This window comes from Lacerta agilis, chromosome 11 (assembly GCF_009819535.1).
Source record: "Lacerta agilis isolate rLacAgi1 chromosome 11, rLacAgi1.pri, whole genome shotgun sequence".
Classification (NCBI taxonomy): Eukaryota; Metazoa; Chordata; class Lepidosauria; order Squamata; family Lacertidae; genus Lacerta; species Lacerta agilis.
The window spans coordinates 19543086-19567030 of NC_046322.1; the positions used below are offsets into that span (position 1 = coordinate 19543086).

Consider the following 23945-nt stretch of genomic DNA (forward strand, 5'->3'; position numbering starts at 1 on the left):
GGCTCTTTATTTAAAACATTTATAAGCCACCTTACTATTAAAAGGAATCAAAGTGGTGTATAAAAGGAACGGAAAAACAATAAGAATGGCAAAAGACAGCAGAATAATAATGACACTCTCATAAAACTTAGCATGCGCTGCACTGCATTGCAGTGATTCTGCTCCTACCTATGGGGCTGTGTCCAGCGGTGACAATTGGGAGCCACTGTTCGGCGCCATGGGAATTGACCTGTGGTGTCCTACAGGGCTCCATCTTGTCACCCATGTTGTCTGACATCTATATGAAGCTCCTGGGAGATTTCATCAGGGGATTTGAAGTGAGATGTCATCAGTATGCTGATGGCACCCAGCTCTATCTCTCTGTTCCATCTGAATCAGAAGCTGTTGAGTTCTGGACCAGAGCCTAGAGGTGGTTATGGTGTGGATGGGCGCCAATAAATGGAAACTGAATCCAGCCAAGATGGAGGTATTGTGTGCCGAGTTCTTGAGTCCGGGAAGTGGAGAGGTGTCCTGTCCTAGGGTTGCTCTCCCCTGGGAAAGGGCAGGTTCATAGTTTGGGGGTGCTCCTGGATCCAGCATTGTCATTCGAGGTGGCCTCGGAGCACCAACTTCCAGCTACAGCTAGTTCGCCAGCTACGACCTTTCCTGGAGAGAAATGACTCGGCAACAGTGACCCAAGCTCTGGTAACCTCCAGACTGGACTATTGCAATGCACGGGGAGAGAGACTTGGAAACTGCAGCTTGTATAGAATGCAGCAACCAGACTAGAATGGCCAACAGAACTCATATTGAGAGAACGGCACTGGGTGACTATTTGCTTCTGGGCCCAATTCAAGGTCTTAATTTTGACATATAAAGCCTTAAATTAATTGTGTCTAAAATACCCAAAAGGCTGCTCTCAGAGCTCTGTGGGACAGTGGTGTGGCCCCCAGACTTTGGGACTTGCTGTGGGCCTTGCAGCAGCTCTGCACATATCTGGAGTCATGCAAAAGGTTGTACTTTCCTTATTCTTACCCTTACCTCTCCTAGTGTCTCCAATGCTTCTTGCATGCTACTCTTGCCCTTGCAAAATGTTTTAGAGATTCTGCAAAAACTCAAATGGTTAAGATTCAGCAAGACTCTTTTATATGTTACAAGAAGATCTGAAAGCAAGTGAGCTGTCCTTCCTGGTTTCCATGTTTCCACTGCAACATGCAAACATGTGGGGAGAGCCATGCACCACATGGGGTGCAGGTGCTGCAGATACAGAGAGCTGCAGGGTTCTCCTATTTCACCCATTACAACGGATGACTCATTTGTGCAAACTGAAGTATGCAAACTAAGCAATGTTGAAGAAAGTAGTAATTCCTGTCGCCCTGGAGTAGGGGTGGATGGACCGATTAAAGTCTGGTCCACCCCAGTTCTCCATGGGGACAGAACTAAATCCATCCCATTTCCATGTGGTTTTTTAAAGGGAAAATTATTTTTAAAATCCACATGGGAACACAAAGGTGGTTTTTTGTAAGTACTTCCAAGGGTGCTCCATTGATCTAAAATATACTTCTTTCTTTTAAACTTTTAAGAACAGGTAATCCACCACCTTTCGTGTTTACATGGTAGCAACCATGTAAACTTCCTTATAATTCCTTCTGAAAGCAACAGAATGTCATTGGGTCCCATTACTCCCCAGGGGGCTTGATGTATTGTATTCACGGTATACAGCAACAAGCAGCAGCAAATGCTAGCCACTCCAGACTGTGTGGAAAGAAATAAATTTTGGAGGAATGGAGACCACACTGCAGCCTCTGGGACTGCTTTATAGAGGGGGCCCCAGGGCTGTGGATTCTGAAGTGAACCCATGATCTGATCTGAGTCATGATCTGCCCAGCTTGAATCAGTTGTGCGTGCTTGGAAATCTAAGTTTGGTGGATTCAGAAGCTCTGTTCCAGGGTGCGGCAGCCAAATAGTCCTGGGGATGGGGAGCTTTTAACATGCATAAAAGTGTGGCTTTGGTTCCTTCCCTCCTCCTCACACATATATACACATGCTGTCATGCCCAGTCTTCTTCAAAGGGTTATCATTAATGGCCTGGTCCTATTATTTGGCAGAGAGAAGCATTCGCCTCAGGTGGACATGCTGGGAAGTTGGGGAGCGGTAACGAAGTGTGAAGAGGACAGAGGTGTGTTTGTGCATGTGCCACACAGTCTGCCTTTACCCCACTAAGCAAACTAACTTCTGCTCCCCTCAGGTGTATGGCGAAGCCATCTTGTCCTCAGGCAGCAAAAAGTCTTGGGTCGGCCCTTATTTTTGCATTTATTTACTGTAGTTATTTATACCTCCATATCTTGAAAGATACCACTACATTAGTAGAGCACAATGTTTTAGTTTTCTTGACCTAAAACACAAATACTTCTGTGGCTGGTGCTATATGAACAGAAAAGGAGGGAAAAACACCAAAAAACATACCTATCCTATCCAGCCTGTCAATGGCAACTGTTTCAAAGGCTCTTCTCATCATGGGGTATTCCTCCAGAACCTCGTTGAAGTTGTCCACAGAGAGAGAATACAGGCGGCAGTATGTGTCGGCTCTCACACTGGCGGTGCGGCGGCCCTTGGTCAAAAGGCAGATTTCTGGGATAAGGGAAAGAACAAAACACAGGAAGGAAAAGAGATGAAATGGTTTAAAGAGGTAATTGATGAGTGAGCGGCCGGGGGGGGGGGGAGGAGGAACAGCAGCAATTCAAACCCAGCTCCAATATTTCCTGCCCTTTTGTAAGCACCTTGTGCCTCTTCACTCAAGCTCATTTCGTTAGGTTTTTTCCCTGCCATTTCAATCAAGGCAACGGCCAATTTACGCATGTCCAGTTTGGTGCACAGCCACGCATGCATGCATCGAGACTACCCAGAAGTGGCTGGAAAAGCAGGTGGAATGGGTCGTCATGCATGATGACCCGGAAGGCAACCGGGTTGCCTGTATAAAGACATTTTTTTTTACCCCAGGACAGGGCTAGGAATGTGTGGTCCTTCAGACGTTGTTGGACTCCAGTTCCCATCAGCCCCAACCAGCCAGGCCCAATGCTCAGGGATGATGGGAGTTGTAGTCGAGAAACATCTTCCCTATTTTGATAAAATAAAATGCCTGCATGGAAATCAAGATATTTAGTACCTGCACTAAATCAGAAGGCTCCAAGCTTTTTTCTTATCGACCCCTCTCAGTAGATGCAGATCCCATACTGTGCTCAGCCTATTTTGCTGCTCTAGGTGGGTGTTCCTTTTGTCACTGCCTTCCTTGCATTGTCATAAAGGAAGCTAACATGCTCCCTCCCTCAGGGGTCTGCCCCACCAGTCACACACCTCTTCATGTGCTCCATACACATGAACAATGCGTTGGGAGATGGGACACAGGTGCTTTTTGCCCCAGGCTTCATTGCTCTTGGGTGGGGGAATGGAGAAATGTGCTTCTCTCTCATGTGTTGCCCTTGTGATTCTATTGTCTTGGAACTTAGCTCTCTGAAGGGAGGCTTATTTCTTCTAACTCCCTCTTCCTGCTGCAGCCCTAGCACCATATCCCACACTATTCTCAAGGTTTCCCCAAGCCCCAGCGGCAGATTTCAAGGTTGCAGCATGACTGCAAGGCAGGAAGGGAAGCCCTCTTCCATGAACTTGAACTCCATTCCATTTGTAGGAGGAAAATTAGAAGCCACTGTGTTCCGAAGATGGACACCCACCACATCTCCCTCCAAAGGACACACATTTCCAGTATTTTCAAATCTGGACCCAGTTGTGATTAGCATACTTACTGTATATTAAAAATAAGGATTCAGTTAGCAATACAGAGACATCCCCAAATTCTAGCAATCACATTATTAGCTAGAGTTGGCATCCAAAGGAAATTTTCAAAATTGGAACTGCGCTGCCAGATTTGAATACCACTCTGATAGAGGCTCTAGGTTATCATTTACTATCACTTTGGGAATCCCTGCAACTGAAACAGTGCTGTGAAGAACCATTGGCTCATGAGCCCTGTGCCATTTCTTGCAGGAAACTTGATCCCACAGGGCCAATATAATTCTGTGTGATATTAATGGCCACCCTTTGGTTCTGGAGGGTGGGGAAAACATTGCAAGAGAGGAAGGAAACTTCTGGAATTCATATAGAAATCTTTCCACTTTCCTATGAAACCTCTTAAAAGTTCCATCCTGAAAAAAGGTTAAATAGCAAGCAATTGATATCCTGGAAGTGGTTAACTAGCTATATGGCTGACAGAGCAATCCTATATCCTTGAGCTGTGTTCCTGATAGAGCGATACAATTGCTTCTAAACCCCTTTGTCCAGGTGGAACACACAATGCTTGAAACACACACACACACACACACACACACACACACTCAGTTGAAATAATGTTGGAGGGACTCTTGTCAAGCAAGATGATAAACTGGCCAAAATTCTGTGATTGCTCAGGAGTTGATCTTGCCCCTGACAACAGAGTGACATTATACCTGCAAAATAGATGGTGTTATAACACTAAGTCAATAGAGTCAACAGAGAACCCTGGACATCTGCCCTCATTGAATTTTCCGAGCTGTAATGTTGTAACGTTCATTCATCCTTAGTCATTGGCTCACACCACTTTCCTCTGCAAAAATGCTGGCTCCCTTCACAGAGATATCAATACAAGAGTCCGTGGTTTAATTTATTTTGATTTTTTCCCCCTGTGTGGAGGTGTTGTTCCTAAGATTCAGATTCAGAAACCTCAGTGTTCTCTTTGTAGACTTCCTACCCACAGTTCCATGAAGGCACCTGGTTGTGCGCTCTGTGTGTTTGTGGGAGACATTTGCACAGGGTTGCATGGTGTAAGGAGCCCATTTGACTATCTACACTTGCTGGTTGTTATCTTCTGAGATTGGCTACTCTGGGAGCATAATCTTTGGCTGGAATTGTGATTAGTGGGTGGTTGAAAAAATTCCAGTGCCATCTCCAGGTTTTTGTGGGACCTTGGTGGCTTTCAGAGGGCTCACCAATTCCTCATTTGCTTGCCCTCTTCCTTTGGGCCCAATCCATATAACCACATAGAAGGAGAGAACACAGCTTGCTCCTCCTCCTCCTTGCTTACAGGGGACAAGTGAGCAGGTAGTGAAAGCAAGGAGAGCATGGCCATGGGTTGACCACAAGCTCCATGCTGGGGTGTAGGCCTTGCCTAACAGTGCCAACCACTGCTGTTGCAACCACATTACTGCTTATGAAGCTACTGTAATGCTGTTGATTCTGCTGATGGTTGAGCCTAGGACCATGACTACGTCATGACAGCACTACCTCTGGTGTAATGGCTGCCTTGTGCAGCACAATTGACCTTTAAACCACCCAGAGGCAGAATCTGATTGGCTTCATTTATAAATCCTAGCGGAAAATTCAGGCGTATTGTAGGAGAGATTTAAATGAGGAGGAGCTCTCATCAATCTTATCTGACAGCTTAGTAAAAGGCATTGCACGGTTCTTTAAAAAAAAAACCAAAAACCAATTAGGGGTGAATCTCTCTCTCTCTCTCTCTCCCCACCCCCCCTCTCTCATTCATCAGTGGAACTTGCTCCCAGAAAGAAAGGCAGAAGAGGGGGGAAACAGATTTAGTCCTTTAGCACTGCACTGGGATGCTGCCAAGGGCTGCTACTTTACACATTTCTGCACTGGCTACTCACATGTGACTGGGCTAGGTTCTTGTGTTGAATCACAAAACCCTGAATAACTGGGGTCCAGAAATCCTTAAGAACCACCTGATTCCTGGATCAGCTGGATCACAGAGAACATCGGGAGGAGCCCTTTTAGCTGCCCCCCACATTAGAGGTCTGACTACATTCAGCTAAAAGCAGGACTTTTAGACTTGGTGGTTCTGTGCTGTGGAACACTCTTCCACAAGAGATTCGGCAGGCACCCTTGCTTTTGACTTTCAGGTGTCTCTTGAAGAGGTGTGGTTGTTGTTGTTTTTGGTTGTTGTTTTTTTGCCGACAGGCCTCTGCAGCTTTTCAAGGTTTGCACACTGGTCCTGCTTTCCGAACACAGTGAGTTCCCAGGAAATAATTTATTAGGAGAGCTGACAATTTCAATTATTTCCTATGGGAACATTTCTAATCCGTGATTTGTCGCATCTCTCTCCTTCCCTCTCTCCCTGCATGGTTTCTGCCCCCAAATGGCTGACGCTGTCCAGCAAAACATAAACAAATAAGGAAGTGGGCAAACTCTGGCTGTTTGGATATCTGAGTCAGCTGTTCGTGTAGTGAGATACAGGCACAATTCTTCATGTTTGGATAACTGAATTTGTAGATAACGAGCATTCTGAAAGCAGGACATATCGTTTTCAACGGTGTTTAATGTTTAAATGTTGTACACCAACTAGATATTTTATGATTTCATAGTATATAAATACTTACAAATAAATAAAAATAAGCAATGAGTGTGAATGCTAGACAAGACAGAAGATTCAAATGAGAAATATAAAATTATGTTAAATATTTAGATGATGCATTATGCTACATTTTAGGTCTAATGAGCCTATGGTCCACTAGATATTCTTCCAGGATTCCTGACCAATGGCTGTGCTGGCAGAGGCTGGTGCCATTTCACATTACCATCTAAAGAGGCCATTCTTTCAATTTTGTTGCACTACTTTTTTAAATGTCTCCCCCCCCACAAGACTGGAGAGCAGAGTCTTTTGTTTAAAAATTAATTAGAACACCCAATTTTTAAAATATGCCATGTAGCTAATAAATATTGTTGCTATTTAATCACACAACTTCTCTGAGTTGCCTTCATTTAATTTCAGTTTTGCTAATCATTATATCCCAGTTAGGACAATTTTACAATGCTATTTTAGCGAAAAGTTCTCAGAAAAGTTCTCTTCATTTGCCCTTACCTCTGCATTCTGAGTTCATTCTTTCGTTTGGAAGGGGGAATCTTTTAAAGAGAGATGTACTGGAATTCCCCATGTTAAACTGAAGCATATCTGACTTTTATCTAATGGATGCTTATTGTGCTGCACAGAGAACTGCAATTTACTACAGTGATTCATGCCTGACGGATTGGTTTTTGAGTCTTGAGCTGCATTTCGTGCCTCACCTGGTCTTTTATAGCTACTTCAGAATTAAAGGTCTGCAGAATTAAATGAGGAGGATCATATCTCACTGGTAGAGCTTGCAACTGAGCTAAAGCTGAGACACAGCCCTGCTAAGACACTCTACAAATACCAGCTCAGTCCATGCAACTGGCAAATAGGATGGCCACTGACACATCACCAAAAGAGAAGACAAATGAGGACACAGATTTATTTTTATAAAACCCAACATGTGCATATTTAGAAATGCAAATTTAGAAATGATGGCTGTAAGTTAAATAGATATACATCTCACTGCAGTGGGGAAGGCTGCGATCCGGTGATACTTGTGGCTGCTCAGCCTGCTAGTTGTTGATAGGCAACTTTCAAGGGCCCAGGTAGCTCAGTTGGTGGAGCATGAGGCTCTTAATCATGGGGTCATGGGTTTGAGCCCCACGGTGGGCAAAAGATTCCTGCATTGCAGGGGGCTGGACTAGATGACCCTTGTGGTCCCTTCCAACTCTACAATTCTATATTCACCCTTCTTTTGAGTCTTTATACAGAAGATTCCTTCAAACAGAGCTCTCTGACAGCTCTCCAAGCAGAGGACTGTAAAGTAGGGCACATGGCTATCTGACTGGTCCGCCACCTGGCTTACAGATAACATGGACTGGGATGGGGGAGAAAGATTCAGAGTATATGGATGGAATACATTTTAGCTTGCATTTAATCTCACTTGGGTAGGAGAGAGCTTGATGACATTGGTCATACAAATTGCAGGGGCTGCACAGCGGCCTGCCTCAAAAGGTTCAGTGAATCCTGTTAGCTGTGCTCTGTGAACTACCTTAGGAATGCAGTCTCTTGGTGCTCTCTCTCTCTCTGCATTTTCACCACTCTGATTTTCGTGTTCGTGTGATTTACTTAGCTGTTTCATTCAAGATTCTCCTTTGCTGAACATGCAACACCTGACACTAAAACTGAAAGGCACAAAAAATTAGCTAAGCTCCAATTAAAAATTATGCACTAGGATCATTCAATGGCAGATTTATTTATTTTTTAAGTTACTTGGTCTTTATGAACAACACCTCCCATGAAAACTGCTTAAAAAAACAACAACAAGAAGGTTGATCACTTTCCTAATGGGAAGAGAACCATCTGAAGGAAGCAAGGCAATGCTAAAAAGCATCAGTTTATTTCCTCAGGCCAAACTGCATAATGACAATTAGAGGTTTAATTAAAAGGAAAAAAAAAGTCATGATTCGTGCTGCCCCTAAAACAGATGGCATCACATATCTCCAAAGCAAATTCAGTCATAATGCCTTTGGAATGTAGAATTAGCATTCAGCTAAGCCTGTGTCAAGGCTTTCAGTAAGAGGGTAGGACTTATAGAGAGGCATCTACAAATCATGAATGGAAATCTGAGGTGCAGAAACTAATTCAAGTTATGTCCCCATCTTCCTCTGTATTGAGTTTGACAAGGGCAATACTGAAACCAACAAGAAGGAGCACCACCCCTTAGACTAGTTCCAAGTAAGAAGGCAGGCCAATGGGGGCTATCTGAGAACAGACTGGGGTTGGTAGGGCAGGCCCCCATTTGCCTTTATGGACCAGCCTCCACTGCTAAGCCAACAGACACCACAAAACCCGTAATTCCGTTTATTTCTTTATTATAAATTTTATATGCTGCCCTTTGTCAAAAGACCACAGTTATGGCACAAGCGCAAATGAAGAACTAAAAGGGTGCATGGAGCTATTAATTTTAAAGCTTTGTTTAAGGAGAAACATATTGAACGTCCATCAGCCCTGGTCCTAGTGGTCATATCAGCCAAAGAGGAAATTGCTTTAAGACTGGTGTCACTCTAACAGAAACACACTTAATTTAAGTCGCTCCATTAAATGTCAAAGAAGAACATTGAATGGGATTTCCAGGGAAGGGGTGAGACACACTGGAGACTTCCTTCCTCATCATAACCGCTACAATTCTTTCAGATTAAAGACACTCTTGAAGATACTGTAATGCCCTGGCCAACAGTGCAACACCGATCCAATTATTGTAATGGACATGGGCGGCGCTGTGGTCTAAACCACTGGGCCTCTTGGGCTCACCAAATGGAAGGTTGGTGGTTTGAATCCACGCGATGGGGTGAGTGCTTGTTGCTCTGTCCCTGCTTCTGTGAACCTAGCATATCAGTGCAAACAGATAAACAGGTACCGCTGCAGCGGGAAGGTAAACAGTGTTTCCGTGCGCTCTGGCTTCCGTCACGGTGTACACCAGAAGCGGTTTAGTCATGCTGGCCACATGACCCGGAAAGCTGTCTGTGGACAAATGCCGGCTCCCTCAGCCTGAAAAGTGAGGTGAATGCTGCACCCCATACTGTAGTTGTCTTTGACTGGACTTAACTGTTATCTGGTCCTTTTACCTTTTGCAACACCAATCCAATTAGTGCTAGGTAATTTGCCACCTTAAAATTGCACTTCCCAGTATAATCTTAATAAATATTTGATTTAAAACTGAAGGTAAGTGGTCAACAAAGGCAGCATGCAGTCTCCTTATGGTGATTATCTGCAAAGGCTGCTACCTGGCATGATTACATTTCACTTGTGTCTGTTGTCAAGACTTCCAAATCAACAAGGCACACTTGGAACCCCAACCCCACAGCCATCCAAGGCAATTTCATACCAGTTAGCCTCCAACCTCTTTTGTTTTCCTTCATTTCACATTAATTATTATTTTTGGACAAGAAATACCAAATCTGAAGGGTGACTTTAAGGAACAGGAGAGCATATTCCATAATGATATTTAAGGAACACCTGAGTCCTAAAATCTGTCTGTCACAGATCATTGCAAAGTTCACCAATAAATAATGGCACTGACAATTCCTTTTTGTCCTGTCCCCCCCCCCAAGATAAAAATAAAAATAAGGCTACTCTTCAGTTACAGAACTGCTGTGGTGTTGTGGCTGGACTAGGACTGGAAAGCTCCAGGTTCCAATCCCCCCTCAGCCATTAAACTCATGGAGTTACCTACCTAACAGGGTTGCTGTAAGATCAAAGTAGGGTAAGGACCATGTAGACTGCTCTGATCTCATTAGAAGAAAGACAGGACATAAATGAAACATAGGGTGTAGTTGTATTTTATCCAAGATTCCTGCATTGCAGAGGGTTGAACTAGATGGCCCTCGGGTTCCCTTCCAACTCTATGATTCTATATGGATTGGCCAGACTGCTATACATTTTTCTGTGGGAAGGTATGTATTTATTGTCCTCCCTTCTCCAAGCGAACCCAGGCCTTTTCTGTCATCTGGTACAGAATTCAAATTATAGGCTGTAATGAATTATATCCTTCCAGCTGAGGAAAGCTGACTTCAGCTTTAATTTCTCAGCAGGGAGTGGGTGTTTCATCATGTACCAGGCATATTATGTTGCTGTCTAAACGGGCAAGCTGTTTATCTAGGCCATATGGTAGTTTTCAGCAGGCAAAGGAAGAAGAGGACTCGGCCAGGTCTATCTATCAAACAGATCGGTCTTGCTTCCCATTGGCTGTGGGGTTTATTGGTCAAGCTATAAGTTCTTTGTGGTGGGAGGAGGGAATCTAAGAAATTATTAAATTCTACTGGTGTTGAAATCATTTACTGATAATTCTTATGACCCTCCATTTCATTATGGATTAAAGACTCCTCGAGAACTCCGAGCAAACGGATTTCCCCTCACACTAAGTAAATGGCTGGAGGATTCAGTCAATCACTTTTCTAATACGCACATCCTTCTCCCTTACAGAGAGATGCAGCTTTCGACTCCAGCATCTGTCACCAGTTCTCAGCTCTGTTTGCTCATAAATCTTAAGATTTGTACCCACCAACATTAGAAAGGGAGAGCAAGAGCCCAGATGGAGTAGACCAATGCTCCATCTAGTCCAGAATTCTGTTTCCCACAGTAATACACACACACACACACACACACACACACATATGGAACAGTCCTACTGAATCAGGCCAAAAGCCCAGCTTTCTGTTCTCACAGTGGCCAAGCAGATGCCCATGAGAAGACCGCAAGCAGGACTTAAGCACAACAGCTTTATATTTTTTTTTAAAAAAGAATTCCTTCCAGTAGCACCTTACAGACCAACTAAGTTTATTCTTGGTATGAGCTTTCGTGTGCATGCACACTTGAAGAATTTTGTTTTGACTATGGCAGACCAACACGGCTACCTACCTGTAACTGCAGCTTTATATTGTTTGTATTGCTCATGGTAGCGCATAAGGTGTCCTTGTTTTATTCTCATGGAGGCAAGCCACCAGGGCCGACCCTACCATTAGGCAGAGGAAGCTGGCCACCTCAGGCACCAGTGGTTTAAAATGGCCAACATTTCAAACAAAAATGAAACACACAGCCAAAATATAATGTGCTTAAAGTTAACATCGTGGGCCACAGCTTTCGTCATATCCATTTTTTTGCAGTATGGCAAAGTGTAAAAACACATAACTATGCAAAGGAAGCACAGAATGGCAGATTGCACTACAAAGAACAAGCCAATGCTGAATTTGTTTTCACTAATCTTATGCATTATGATGTGGCGACTTCAGAGTACACAGAGCCTAATTAAAAGGGATTTTCTCGCACATAATGCAATGTAACACTGCTTCCCAGTTCATAATTTCCAGTACTGATCTAGAAAACACGGACAGCTGCTCCTCTAAACCAGGGAGGAACTCCATAAGCAGATAGGTCCAAGTCTTTAGCAACCTAAACAGACTGAAAGGCAATATCCTGTTGCGATATGGCTACATTACTGTCAGAAATCATGCAAACACAATAAAAACATTAAAGATAATACAAAAAGAGGAGTAATGGTGCCCTGATATACTGCACGCAACAGCAAAATGCTTAAACTTGGCTCTTTTGCCTAGTCAGCAACCCACATCCAGGCAATACAGTTATGGAAGCAAAACTGTAATAATTCACAAACCATTCCTTTGAAGGGAGAGGGAATTATTTTGCCTGTAGGTTGGCTTAAACAGTTTGGAGCTTGCAGTTTCCAGTCTTACTTTAGAAATACAATAAAAATCCAAAATCCAACTATTATCCATTTGCTATTCAGGTTTTGTCCCCGTCCCCCTCCCTGCTGAATCCTACAAGGGCAACACTGAGACGGAGAAGAAGGAGAAGGAAGAAGCTGGGAGTCAGTGCCATCCCATTGAATGGTTTTAAGGAGGAAGGTAGATAGGTGACGGCAGGTTGAGGCTGGTGGGACAGTGCCCATTCATGCACATGCACCAGCCTCCGTTGCCTTTATGTATGGAAAATGTTCCAAAATTACAGTATACAATTTCAGCAATCTACACAAATAGTTGCATTTTATACTCGTTTAGATTTGTCAATGTCAATCCATCCCCTCTTCTCCCCAAATCCCTAATTTTTTTTTTAAAACACCTGCACAGGCCTGACTACTGCTTGTATAGGATTGCACTGTTGGTAAAGTTGAAATCTGATGTGATGGGTGCACACAGCTTGTGTGAGCATTCGTGCCCCTCATGTGTACGTACAAAAAAGTACTTGAAACGATGGCATTTTGGCTCGTTTTTAAAACAACAACACCACCAAACTACTCACTGCTCTGGTGTTAATTTAAGTACACCCTCTCACATGTAACTGTCATTAGAAATTGAAGAAGCAGCAGGAGCTAAACTTTATTATGTACAGATGTAGGTTTAATGACCCAAAGTATCCATTTGCCCACCCATAGAAAGTAGAAGGTTAGGAACTGACCAAGAACAAGTTCTTCTTAAATACTTGCATAATCCAGAAGTGTGTGTGCACTGGGGTGAGGGGATGCAGCAGAAATTGAAAGCTCATACTGAATGAACTCTAAAACAGCACACCATTTAAATCAGCTGTAAAGGGAAGCAATTTGCATGCATCGTTGTTTAAAATTAATCACACAGCCTTCTCAGTGAGCTATCCATGCATCAAGATGTGATGTAAAGGGAAATATTTAATGGAAAGTCATTATGATGTCTATTAAGATGGAAGGTATCACTGATGCAAAGGATCCTTCAAACGTCGCACTTCTGCTCTTTTACTTCTTAACTCCATTGTTTATCCAAATGTAATTCATATCTACTTAATGTGTCTACCTCAACTGCACTGTAAAAAATAAATAAAAATAAATTCCTCAAACTTCTGTGTAAGGATCCTTTAAAATATCACAGAGGATAACATCCTAAAGACAATTAACAATAGTTGGGTTGCAAATCAAGTAATGGCACAATGAATACTGGTCTGTGTTCAGGATGACTTCTGAGATTACAGGTAAAAGAAGAAGAAGAAGAGTTTGGATTTGATATCCCGAAGGAGTCTCAAAGCGGCTAACATTCTCCTTTCCCTTCCTCCCCCACAACAAACACTCTGTGAGGTGAGTGGGGCTGAGAGACTTCAAAGAAGTGTGACTGGCCCAAGGTCACCCAGCAGCTGCATGTGGAGGAACGGAGATGCGAACCCGGTTCACCAGATTACGAGTCCACCACTCTTAACCACTACACCACACTGGCTGGTGTTGCACAGTTTCTTTTTTCTTGTTGTGTAATAAGAATTGAGAACTGCTGTCCCTCTGCTATCAGACGTGGATTTAGGGGAGGGCGCAGAGCCTTGGAGATGCTGCAACTGTTATTTAGAATGGAGCACAAGAGGTGAGGGCACACTGAATTTTGGCACTGCACAGGGCACTGCTGAAATTTTAGACTCCAAGGTCCGCCACCGCTGCTACCAACACACACACCTCCAAACTCCCTCTCCCACCCATGTATCTTGCTACTTAGATGGTGCTTCTGTCTCCTGCTCTCTGCCTCTAATACTGGGATGGGGAACTTTTTCAGCCTGAGATTGTTGCAGTTCCTCACAGGCAACTTTCTGGGGGCTGCGTGCCAGTGGAGAGTGAGGCCAGAGGCCAAGGCAGGCACAGCAATGAGTGTGACTCTTAGCTTTGTACAGCAGATTGCATTCCAGCCATGCGAAGGCCAGAGGTTTCCACACACCTACATCTCTCAAATCGAGAAAGGTATTATCACAGTTCATATTCCAGAATGGGGGTGGGGGTGGGGGGTAATCCTTAAAGATACAGGTCAGGCCTGGAGTGCCATGTGGGAATGTGCCAAGGGCTGGTGAGAGGAATGGAAGGCCAGATTTGACTTCTGAGCAGAGGTTCGCCACCCCTGCTCTAGTGTACTGCATGCAGTCAAGATTGTGAGAAGTTCCAGGTACAATGGAAAATATCATTTTCATGGCATTGTTTGTTTGGAGGAAGGCAGGCATTTCACAGGGGAAGCAAGATCCCACAGTGACCTCAACAGCATCAGGGGCTTAATGTGGTCTGATTTGGTTTTCTATTTTCCTGCACCGACCAGGCTTGTTTCTTTTAAAAAAAATATAAAAAAAATCTAGTGAAGGATTTGATGCAGTTCTGAATCATGGGATTCAAGAAAGACATTAATACCAGCCAAGTCTGAAATTTCACCTGGTAGTTTTGCCAACAGATTGCTTCCTGAAACAGGATGTAACTTAGTAAACATTGTGATAGATTATCACCCATTTTAAGCTAACCAGAAATTAGCCGTTGTTGTCAGGAAACTCAATACATACCACGCTGTCTAGTGTAACCAGCTGCAATTAGGTAGTCTTTGTACAGACATACATTGAACTTTGAAAAGATTGGATGATCATCAATTAGCAAGTCTGGATAGGAGAAGGGTTACTGTCAACTAGCAAGTCACATACTGCATGATCCCTTAAAAATAATGATGAAAGTGTGCAGCACAAGAGGTTTGTTCCTTTTATAGCATGGTCCAATATTAGAGAAGAGGAGATGCCTATTGGGACTTGAGTCATTGTGGCTGGGGGCAGGCTACATTCATGGATTAAAAGACACAGCTAATTCTTCCTTTATCATTTAGCTATGTATTTCTGTATGGATAAGGAAACACTGTGGACTTTTACAATACACTGGGCCTTGATCCTGCAATGGAATCATGTACACAGAAACCAGACATCTTTGCTAGATTGGAAAGGTGCATGCAGATGTATAAAACCTGCAAGCGTTTTATGTGAGATGGAAACACTGGTGGTAAAAAGGAAGAACCAAGTGGGTGGGGATGCTCAAAATATTGTACTTCTCCTGAAGGAACAGGTGTGGCTCTCTGGTAAGGCTCTTTGGCCCAGCTTTGCCCTTGAGTAGATAAGGATGAGCTTGTCATTTCGAGATTAGCTTACTCCAACACACATTACATGGTGCTGCTCTTGAAAGTGCCTGGAGGCTTTACTTGGTACTGAATGCAACAGGCCCCCATATTCTGACTTCATGGCACTGCATTTAACAATTGCACTGGCTTTCCACCTGCTTACAAGTCCAGTCCAAGGTGCTAGTTATCATGCCGATAACGGAGAAGGGCTGTAGCGCAGAGGCAGAAAACCTGCTCTGTATGTGGAAGGTCCCCGGTTCAATCCCCAGCATCTCCAACTACAGCTAGAAATGTCCCTTGCCAGAAACTCTGGAGAGCTGTTGCCAGTCCGTGTGGGCAATATTAAGCTAGATCAACAAATGGCCCTTTTGCTCATTTTGGTTTTTCTTTAGATTTTTCATTTCTTTCCCTTTTCTCTCCCCTTCTCTCTTTCTTTTTTGGGGTGTTTCCCTCCTTTTCTTGCCTTTTCTTCTTTCTGACTTTGTTCTTTTTCCAGCTAAGTAGCTGGTTATCTTAGTCTATTATATATATATATATATATATATATATATATATATATATATATATATATATATATATATGTTGTAATGGGTTTGTATTTTTTGTATAGCTACTTCAATGAAGAAGTTATAAAAAAATTTTTTTAAACAAACAAGCAAGCAAGCAAATGGTCTGGCTGGGTATGAGGCAGCTTCCTATGTTCATTCCTATGTTCAAAACCCCAAACGGTTTGGGTTCAGGATATGGGAAAGATTGACCTACATTGCGTACAGACTGTAGTCATGTATGCAGACTGTATAACATATAAAACCTGCTTTGTTGGGTTTTCTGTTATAAGAGTCTCTTTCTTCATCTACTTCCCCCTATATGGGGAGAAGCTAGAGCAGTGTTTTTCAACCACTGTTCCGCGGCACACTAGTGTGCCGCGAGATGTTGCCTGGTGTGCCTGGTGTGCCGTGGGAAAAATTTGTTTATTTGATTCCTATTCAAGAGAATTACTTTATATATAGTCAATATAGGCACAGAGTTATTTTTTTTAACATTTTCTAATGGTGGTGTGCCTCGTGATTTTTTTCATGAAACAAGTGTGCCTTTGTCCAAAAAAGGTTGAAAAACACTGAGCTAGAGACAGAAAGAGAGAGGGAGGGAGAGAGAGAAAAAAATGGGGTGATTTTTTTTTTTTTTTACAGAAAAATAGCTATGGGGAAAGGATTAGCAACCACTGTCCCCAAGGCTGCTTTGGTTTTTCTTTTCTTTTTTTTAAAAAATAATAGTCAGGTGAAGGGTACATGTCTCTGTGTGTCACATCTACTGTGGGCTGAAGAAGCAATGAGGAGATTCAGCAGCAAATGACACACAGCGGGGAACAAAATGAAACAATTGCAGTATTTATCCGAAAGCACTCTATACTTGTGTGTGTGTGTGGGAGGGGGACAGGGCCTATTGCTGACCTGCTGGCAAGATCGCTGTTCTGCCGAATTCCAAATCAACATTGCTATAGTTACGTGTCTTTCAGTTATTAAATGCAGAGGGATAGGTTCGTATACGTACGTTGGGCATTTCAACTAGCAGGAAGTAAATGGAAAATGGCTGTTTATCGCAAAAAAATAAACCCCCATTAAAAAAAGACTTACAAAGCAAACAAATATATTGCATATTGCAGCCTATATTGCAGTCCATGCACTAGAATGCACTTCCATCGGATACAAAGCTGTCAAAGGAAGACACTCCCCCCCTGCCCCCAGCCCATGTGTACATATATATTTCCAATACTTTAGGTATAACTAACTGAAGTATATGTAACTGAAATAATGACATACCCTCCCTTTGTTTATTCCGGCCTCTATGGCCCTCTCCTTTCCCTCAGGTTTCCTTTGTGTCTATTTTTAGATTGTAATCCCCTCAGGGTAGCGACCTGTCAAAGCTATTATTTGCAAAGTGCCATCTTCATAGATGGCGCTGTACGAATAAACATGTGTGGTACACAAATTGAGAGAGAGAGAAGGAGGCACAGTGAAATTTGTAAATGGGTTAAAAAAAAAAAAAAACAATGTCTGACATTACTATCCAGAGTCCAAATGCATACAAGGTAAAAACAGATGGATCCATTCCTAAACAGTCACTATGGTGACTAAGATAAGCTGTGCTTATTGTACTACCTGCACTATGCTAATTTGACATCTCTAGTGGTGAAGACACTCAGAATCCCGAGCAGGAGAAGCTGGTCAATTAGAGCAAACGGGGCGCTGCCCCACTAAACTCAGCTGGCCTCACCTATCTGCCTTCTTCCTTACAACCAGCTCTGAGGGTGGCTGTCAGGGACTGGCTGCATGAGGAAGAGTAGTGGGCACTGCGGGCCCAAGAGCCCCCCCCCCAGGAATGACACAGAAAAAGACAACCTAGACCCAGGACAGTGGTGGTGGGACACAGGGGACCAGTTTGCAGAAGGGACAAGCTGGGAGATGCTAGATGCAGTTGTTGTTGTTGTTCAGTTGTTCAGTCGTGTCTGACTCTTCGTGACCCCATGGACCAGAGCACGCCAGGCACGCCTATCCTTCACTGCCTCTCGCAGTTTGGCCAAACTCATGTTAGTAGCTTCGAGAACACTGTCCAACCATCTCATCTTCTGTCGTCCCCTTCTCCTTGTGCCCTCCATCTTTCCCAACATCAGGGTCTTTTCCAGGAAGTCTTCTCTTCTCATGAGGTGGCCATGAGAAGAGTAGGGCAGTAGGGCTGAGCAATCACAGAGGGATGGGGCGTCAGAAGAAGGAGGCCCTTCCAGGGCAGGGTTGGAGGCCGAGAGTCTCATTGTGAGTGCAGACTCAGACAGGGAGGAGCCAGAGGTTGCCCCTGCTGGACAGGAGCTGGACAGTCCCAGTCCTGCTGCCTCTCCTCCCCCTCTGACACCCCCACTCGAGGAGAGTCCTGCACATTGCTGAGCAATGGGCGAAGCAGGACAGGTGCAGACAAGAAGTCCACCCCCTCGCCGCAGTCTACGTCTGCATGGGAGGGATCAGGAGTGAGAGGCTAGAGGGGGAAGGCATGGAGTCAATGGTCAGTTCCAGCAACGTCTTCAGCTACCGTGTTTCTCCTAAAATAAGACACCGTCTTATATATTTTTTTGCTCAAAAAAACACAGTATGGCTTATTTTCAGGGGATGTCTTATTTTAACCGTGTTGCATCGGTACGCTGCATAGCCACGCCTCCCCAGGCTGTTTTAATGGGAGGTACCACGTCACTATGGCTTATTTTTGGGGTATGGCTTATTTTTGGGAAATGGCTTATATTTCACAAATGCATAGAAATCCTGCTATGGCTTATTTTATGGCTATGACTTATTTTAGGAGAAACAGGGTAGGTGAGATGAGCCACACGGACTCTGCTGTGTTGTTTACTTTCTGTGAATAAAAGCTAATTGCATTCCATGTCTCAAGTTCTTTCCTGCTCTGTGGATGACTTGTATTTGCCTGACAGCTCCTTGACTGCCTATCAGTTTCTTCCCCTCACAGCTTCAGCATTGCCCTTGTAGAATTCAGCAGGGAAGACGATGGGGTCAAAACTAGGATGGACACCATGTAGGAGATTATGCTCTAAGGAAGGCTAATATTGTGTGAGTTAAAAATTAAACATGCACTTATCAGATTCATTATCAAAGCTGGGCGGTTTGGTGCGTGCGTGTGCTAGATAAGTTATATTGCTTCCATTCTCTTAGTTAGAAGCTATTGAAACTCATAAGCACAAATGGATAGGAGACTTGACAGGAAATGGCGAGCCTATCTCTGAGGTTTAATCAAAATGAAAGCATTCAAAGATTAAAGCTATTTCCATGCAAAATAATATTCTGCTAATTGAATCTTTGTGCACCTAGTCTCTCCTAAGGCACGGAAAACATTTATTTGTCATTAATCCTAAGTATAATCAAACCGAAAGAGAAGTTGCTGCAAGATTGCTCTCTTTCCCCCCGCCCCCCAGAAGAAGGAATTACCATGTTGACATAGGAGATCACCAAAAGTACTCTCTCAAGAACAGCAATACCTGTATGACATCTTTCCCTACTGTTCTGGGGAGCTTCCAAATCCGCTGTCCTTGCTGCCATGCACCAGCATATGCAATATTAAGTATAGTCACTGCATACAAACAATCATGAAGAAGCCAATTGGTTGTACTGAACATCACATGGGCAGTACTATACTTGTGCAATGGAGCTTCCCTTTATTCTCTTCCTCCTTCAGCCCCTTCATCTCCCAAATCTGCTCCAGAGAGTCCCCCCAACATTATAGAGCAGATCAGAGGACATGGAGAGCTTCATGGGGAAGGAGAAGAAGTACCATTGTGCATGTTCCAGTGGCACATAAAATACAGTTGGAAATAACCCAATGTAGGTCCTACCATGTTTCTTTTTGTGCCAAATAGACATCCATGTGCTCTGTGACTGCATATAAACAGCATCATAATGAGTTCACGCATGCATTTGTCAACGACTGCAGCATCAATCAAGACCACAACCAGTCATTTCGTATCAACCACTGTCACTCCAGAACACAATGTTATTATACAGCATTAGCTTAAACATTTGTCTGTCAACCATTAACCAATAAGCAATCAAAATGCCATGCAGGTGTGAGTGAACTAGCAAATCAGGACACAGGCCATCCTTCTTGGCAATTTTGCAATGAGTGCCGTAGAAAGCTTTCGGGTGAGTTACTGTATCCTGTTGCCACAGTCCACTAGGAAGAAAGAGAAAATATACCCAACAGATGTGCTATGTTGTCTTCATAACCTTCCAGAATCCGAAGGGTTTAATCTGCATTCACTCCCCCCCCATATATAAACCTCATAGCATGCATTTCCTTTGTACTCACCTCCAAAGTAAGAGCCATCTGTCAACTTCATCTCTTTACTGGATTTAGTGATAACACCGGCAACCCCATGTTGAATGAAATACATCTTTTTCCCCACGGCCCCTTCTCGGATAATGTAATCTCCAGGCTGGAACACCTCAAAACGCAGCTTGCTCAGCATAGCCGTTACAAAATTTGGGTCAGCATTTGCAAAGAGAGGCATTGTGGCGACAAGCTTCCGGCAGTTAAAGTTGACAATCTCCTAAAAAAAAAATGGGAGAAAAATAATTGGGGTCATCGTAAAGGCATGTTCAGATGGAAGGAAATTAAATGGAAAAGTGAGAAAGACACAGAATCATGTGGCAAGATCAAGAGGCAATCTAGTTCAGACATCTAGCACCACAAAACTATATACACACACAGCTACTCGACTGACGAGGAAGAAGTTGAAGTTAAAAACACAATGATTCATTAGGAGTGTCTTCTGTGTACACCCAACAGAAACGAGTGGCAGCTGTGTTAGGAGCAAATATGTGCTTTTGTGCATGCCTTGCTGATTCAGATTTGCCCAGAAGTACTTCCTGATAAGAAGGTCGGCGGTTCGAATCCCCGCAATGGGGTGAGCTCCCGTTGCTTGGTCCCAGATCCTGCCCACCTAGCAGTTCGAAAGTACGTCAAAGTGCAAGTAGATAAATAGGTACCGCTCCAGCGGGAAGGTAAACGGCGTTTCCGTGCATTGCTCTGGTTTGCCAGAAGCGACTTAGTCATGCTGGCCACATGACCCGGAAGCTGTACGCCAGCTTCCTTGGCCAGTAAAGCGAGATGAGCACCACAACCCCAGAGTCATCCGCGACTGGACCTAATGGTCAGGGGTCCCTTTACCTTTATTTCCTGGACTGTGTAGGTGCAGGCACACTTATTTCAATGCAGTGACTTTACCACTGAAAATCTTTTCAAAAAAATAATTGCTGATCCAAACAAGCAAGTAGCCCAGAAAAAAGGCAGGAGTACCAACAGGATTTTGTCACCTCCGCAAACTCTCTCTCTCTCTCTCTTTTAAAAAACACACATCAAACAAGCAGCAAATATTACCTCAGCAATTACCACTGTGTGGATAGAAGATAGAAGCAGTCTGGGGAGTGATTAAATTATGATGATGGCTGCATCCCACAAGCTGGTTAAGTGGGAGCAGTGGGACTTCAGTCAATTTAGTCCTTTTGCCTACAGAACAGAGCTAAAAAGGCACAGCGGTATGAAAGGGAAAAGAAGAACAGGAGTTAAGTCGTTCTAAGCCCAAATTGCATGGAGTTGAGGACATGGAGTTGCCAACAAGGGACGAGGCATGCCACTCATCCTGAGGACATCTAATGTGGAAAATGAAGACAAAACAAATTGTTCCAAATGATGCTTCTTTCACAACCCTGCCACTTGGATGAGGAAGGTCAAGGATAATGTGTTCATCATGATTCTGCAAACCACAGGATGTGGCACTGGATGCCAGTTTCCTGAGACACCCAGATTTCATTTTTAAAAGAAAAGGACATGCTATAAAGGGTACATGGAATTTCTGGTGACAGCACAGAAACCAGAGGAACTGCTGAATGTGTGGATTTCTTATAGTTTCAGGTTTGGGAATCTTCATTCCTTCATTCCATTTTGGGGTACTTCCAGACTGCCAGTTTTTTTGTGGGAGTGATTCAAGCACATACCCAGAAATCAAAGTTTGTGGAATTGAAGTGGATTAATGCAATCTGCTGCCCTGTCTCAACAAATCCACATTAAAAAAGGGGGAAACAGACTTTTTTGCAGGTAGGAAGGTGATAGAGAAGTACACCCCAAAATGTGGAATCCGTGGATGATTAAAAATCCCCCATGCAAAGTGTTCTATACTGCTAACAAATCAGATTGAATTGATGGCTGCTAGCCATGATGACTATGCCCTGCCTCCACAGTGAGAGGCAATAATGCTTCTGAATGCCACTTGCTGGAAACCGCAGGCGGGGAGAGGGTTCTGGTGCTCAAGTCCTACTTGCAGGTTTCCCACAGCATCTGGTTGGCCACTGTGAGAACAGGATGCTGCACTAGAGGGGCCTTTGACCTGATCCAACAGTTTCTTCTTGTGTTCTTCTGTCCTCGTAACTCTCCCAAGACCACAGCCCTCACCAGCCCTGCTCCTGTCCTTCAGGAGATTTTGCCTGTGTCCTTCAGCCTTGTCTCTTGTTTGCTTGGGTGGTAGGTGGAGAGGTGTGTATACATGGACGGTAGAAGCCTCTGACTTCTATATGAATGGAATGTAGCCTACCGCACAAAGGTAAGAGTCAGAATCATAGAATTGTACAGTTGGAAGGTTGGAGCATCTAGTCCAACCACATGTAATGCAGGACTATGTAGCTGTCCCATACAGGGGTCAAACCCGCAACTTTGGCATTTTCAGCACCACATTCTAACCCAGGCTTCCTCAAACTCAGCCCTCCAGATGTTTTGAGACTACAATTTCCATCATCCCTGACCACTGGTTCTGCTAGCTAGGGATCATGGGAGTTGTAGGCCAAAAACATCTGGAGGGCCGAGTCTGAGGAAGCTTGCAGTCTAACCAAATCAGATACATGGATCTGCTCACTTTGGCCTTTGTTTCCCCACCGCAACCACCACTGCTGTGTGGCCCTGGAAGTTTTCCTAAGAGGCAATGTGGCCTGGCTCCATCTCCTTAAGTAACTCATCTCCACTTAAGTGGCCAGGGAATCTTAAAAAGAACATTCAAATGACTCAAAGCCAAGACTGGCTAATTTACGGGCCTATTACAGCCTGACATGTCTCTTGTGGTGAAGAACATTTCAATTACGTTTATCTCACCTACCTTATAAATTAATTATGAACCGAAGATCATTTCTGTAAGAAATAAGACTCCTCTGCCTTCGCCAAGAAGTGGTTTGAATTATTTTGAAACACGCCTGCATGTTAATCACCACTTCTGCGATTCCACCAAAGTTGATTTTTATAGTGCCTGAGCAGTCTCCGAGAGCCGGACACCGAGGTCTAATCTCTTCAAGCCAGTGACTCGGATGCTGCATATCTGCCAGAATGACAAAGTGCCACCATCTGGCTGTGGAAGGGGGAAATCAGGTCTCCTGGTGTCAGCCAAGGTGGAATGATGGCAAACCTTGCGAACTTACTGCCCAAGGGGGCAATGCAAAAAAAAAAAAAATGTTGTATGTGTCAAGGCACAGTGCACTTAACACTTTGGAGCTAGACAGATAAACGCTGCATTCGAATAGAGTTTTACAAAATGATCGAGGCTGCCATCCTGAGCTCTTCTGGGCACAGTGGAATCAAATTGCTAAAATGTGTGCAATAGAGCAATATTAACACACAGGGGGTCTTGACCTGGAAATCTGGAAATTCCTAGCAGGACTGTCCAATTCTGGCCAAAGGAAGAAATGGCAAGGAGGCCAGCAAGAAAGCAGGCCAGAATAAGTCAGGTGACACACTCTGACTCCTCTAAAAGCTTTTGGGTCAGCCTTCCTCATATGCATAGTGTCACTCTGACTATGGAAAACCTTTCCCTTACAGTAGATGTGGGGAACAAAGGTGGCCCTCCAAGCTTCTCTCTCTGGTCCTCAATGTTCTCCCAATGCCCCACTTTCTCTCTAGCCTCCTCCTCTGTAGCCACATCCGTCACTAGCCCTGATTCACACCCCCAGTTTTTATCTGGCTGGGATGTGTCTGTGAACATTTCCAACACTGTGATGCTGATAGTGCCTCTTTCTTGCCTTGAAGGATTTTTTTTTTTTTTGGGGGGGTGTTCAGGTAGA

General features: G+C 43.9%; 1 protein-coding gene across 2 annotated transcripts in view; it reads right to left on the bottom strand.

Moving 5' to 3' along the window:
* Positions 1–23945, bottom strand: part of HCN1 (hyperpolarization activated cyclic nucleotide gated potassium channel 1) — a 169000-nt gene that overhangs the window by 4829 nt on the left and 140226 nt on the right. Inside the window, exons 6-8 of one of the 2 annotated variants that reach the window (XR_004427553.1) lie at positions 20155–20395; positions 2446–2610; positions 169–645 (exon numbers count right to left, since the gene is read on the bottom strand). Coding sequence is in view for 1 of the 2 variants with exons in the window: in XM_033164142.1 (XP_033020033.1) it covers positions 2446–2610; positions 20155–20395 (406 nt within the window). In the remaining variant the exon portion in view is untranslated. The remainder of the gene's footprint in view (positions 1–168; positions 646–2445; positions 2611–20154; positions 20396–23945) is intronic. The other variant, XM_033164142.1, reaches the window with a different exon arrangement.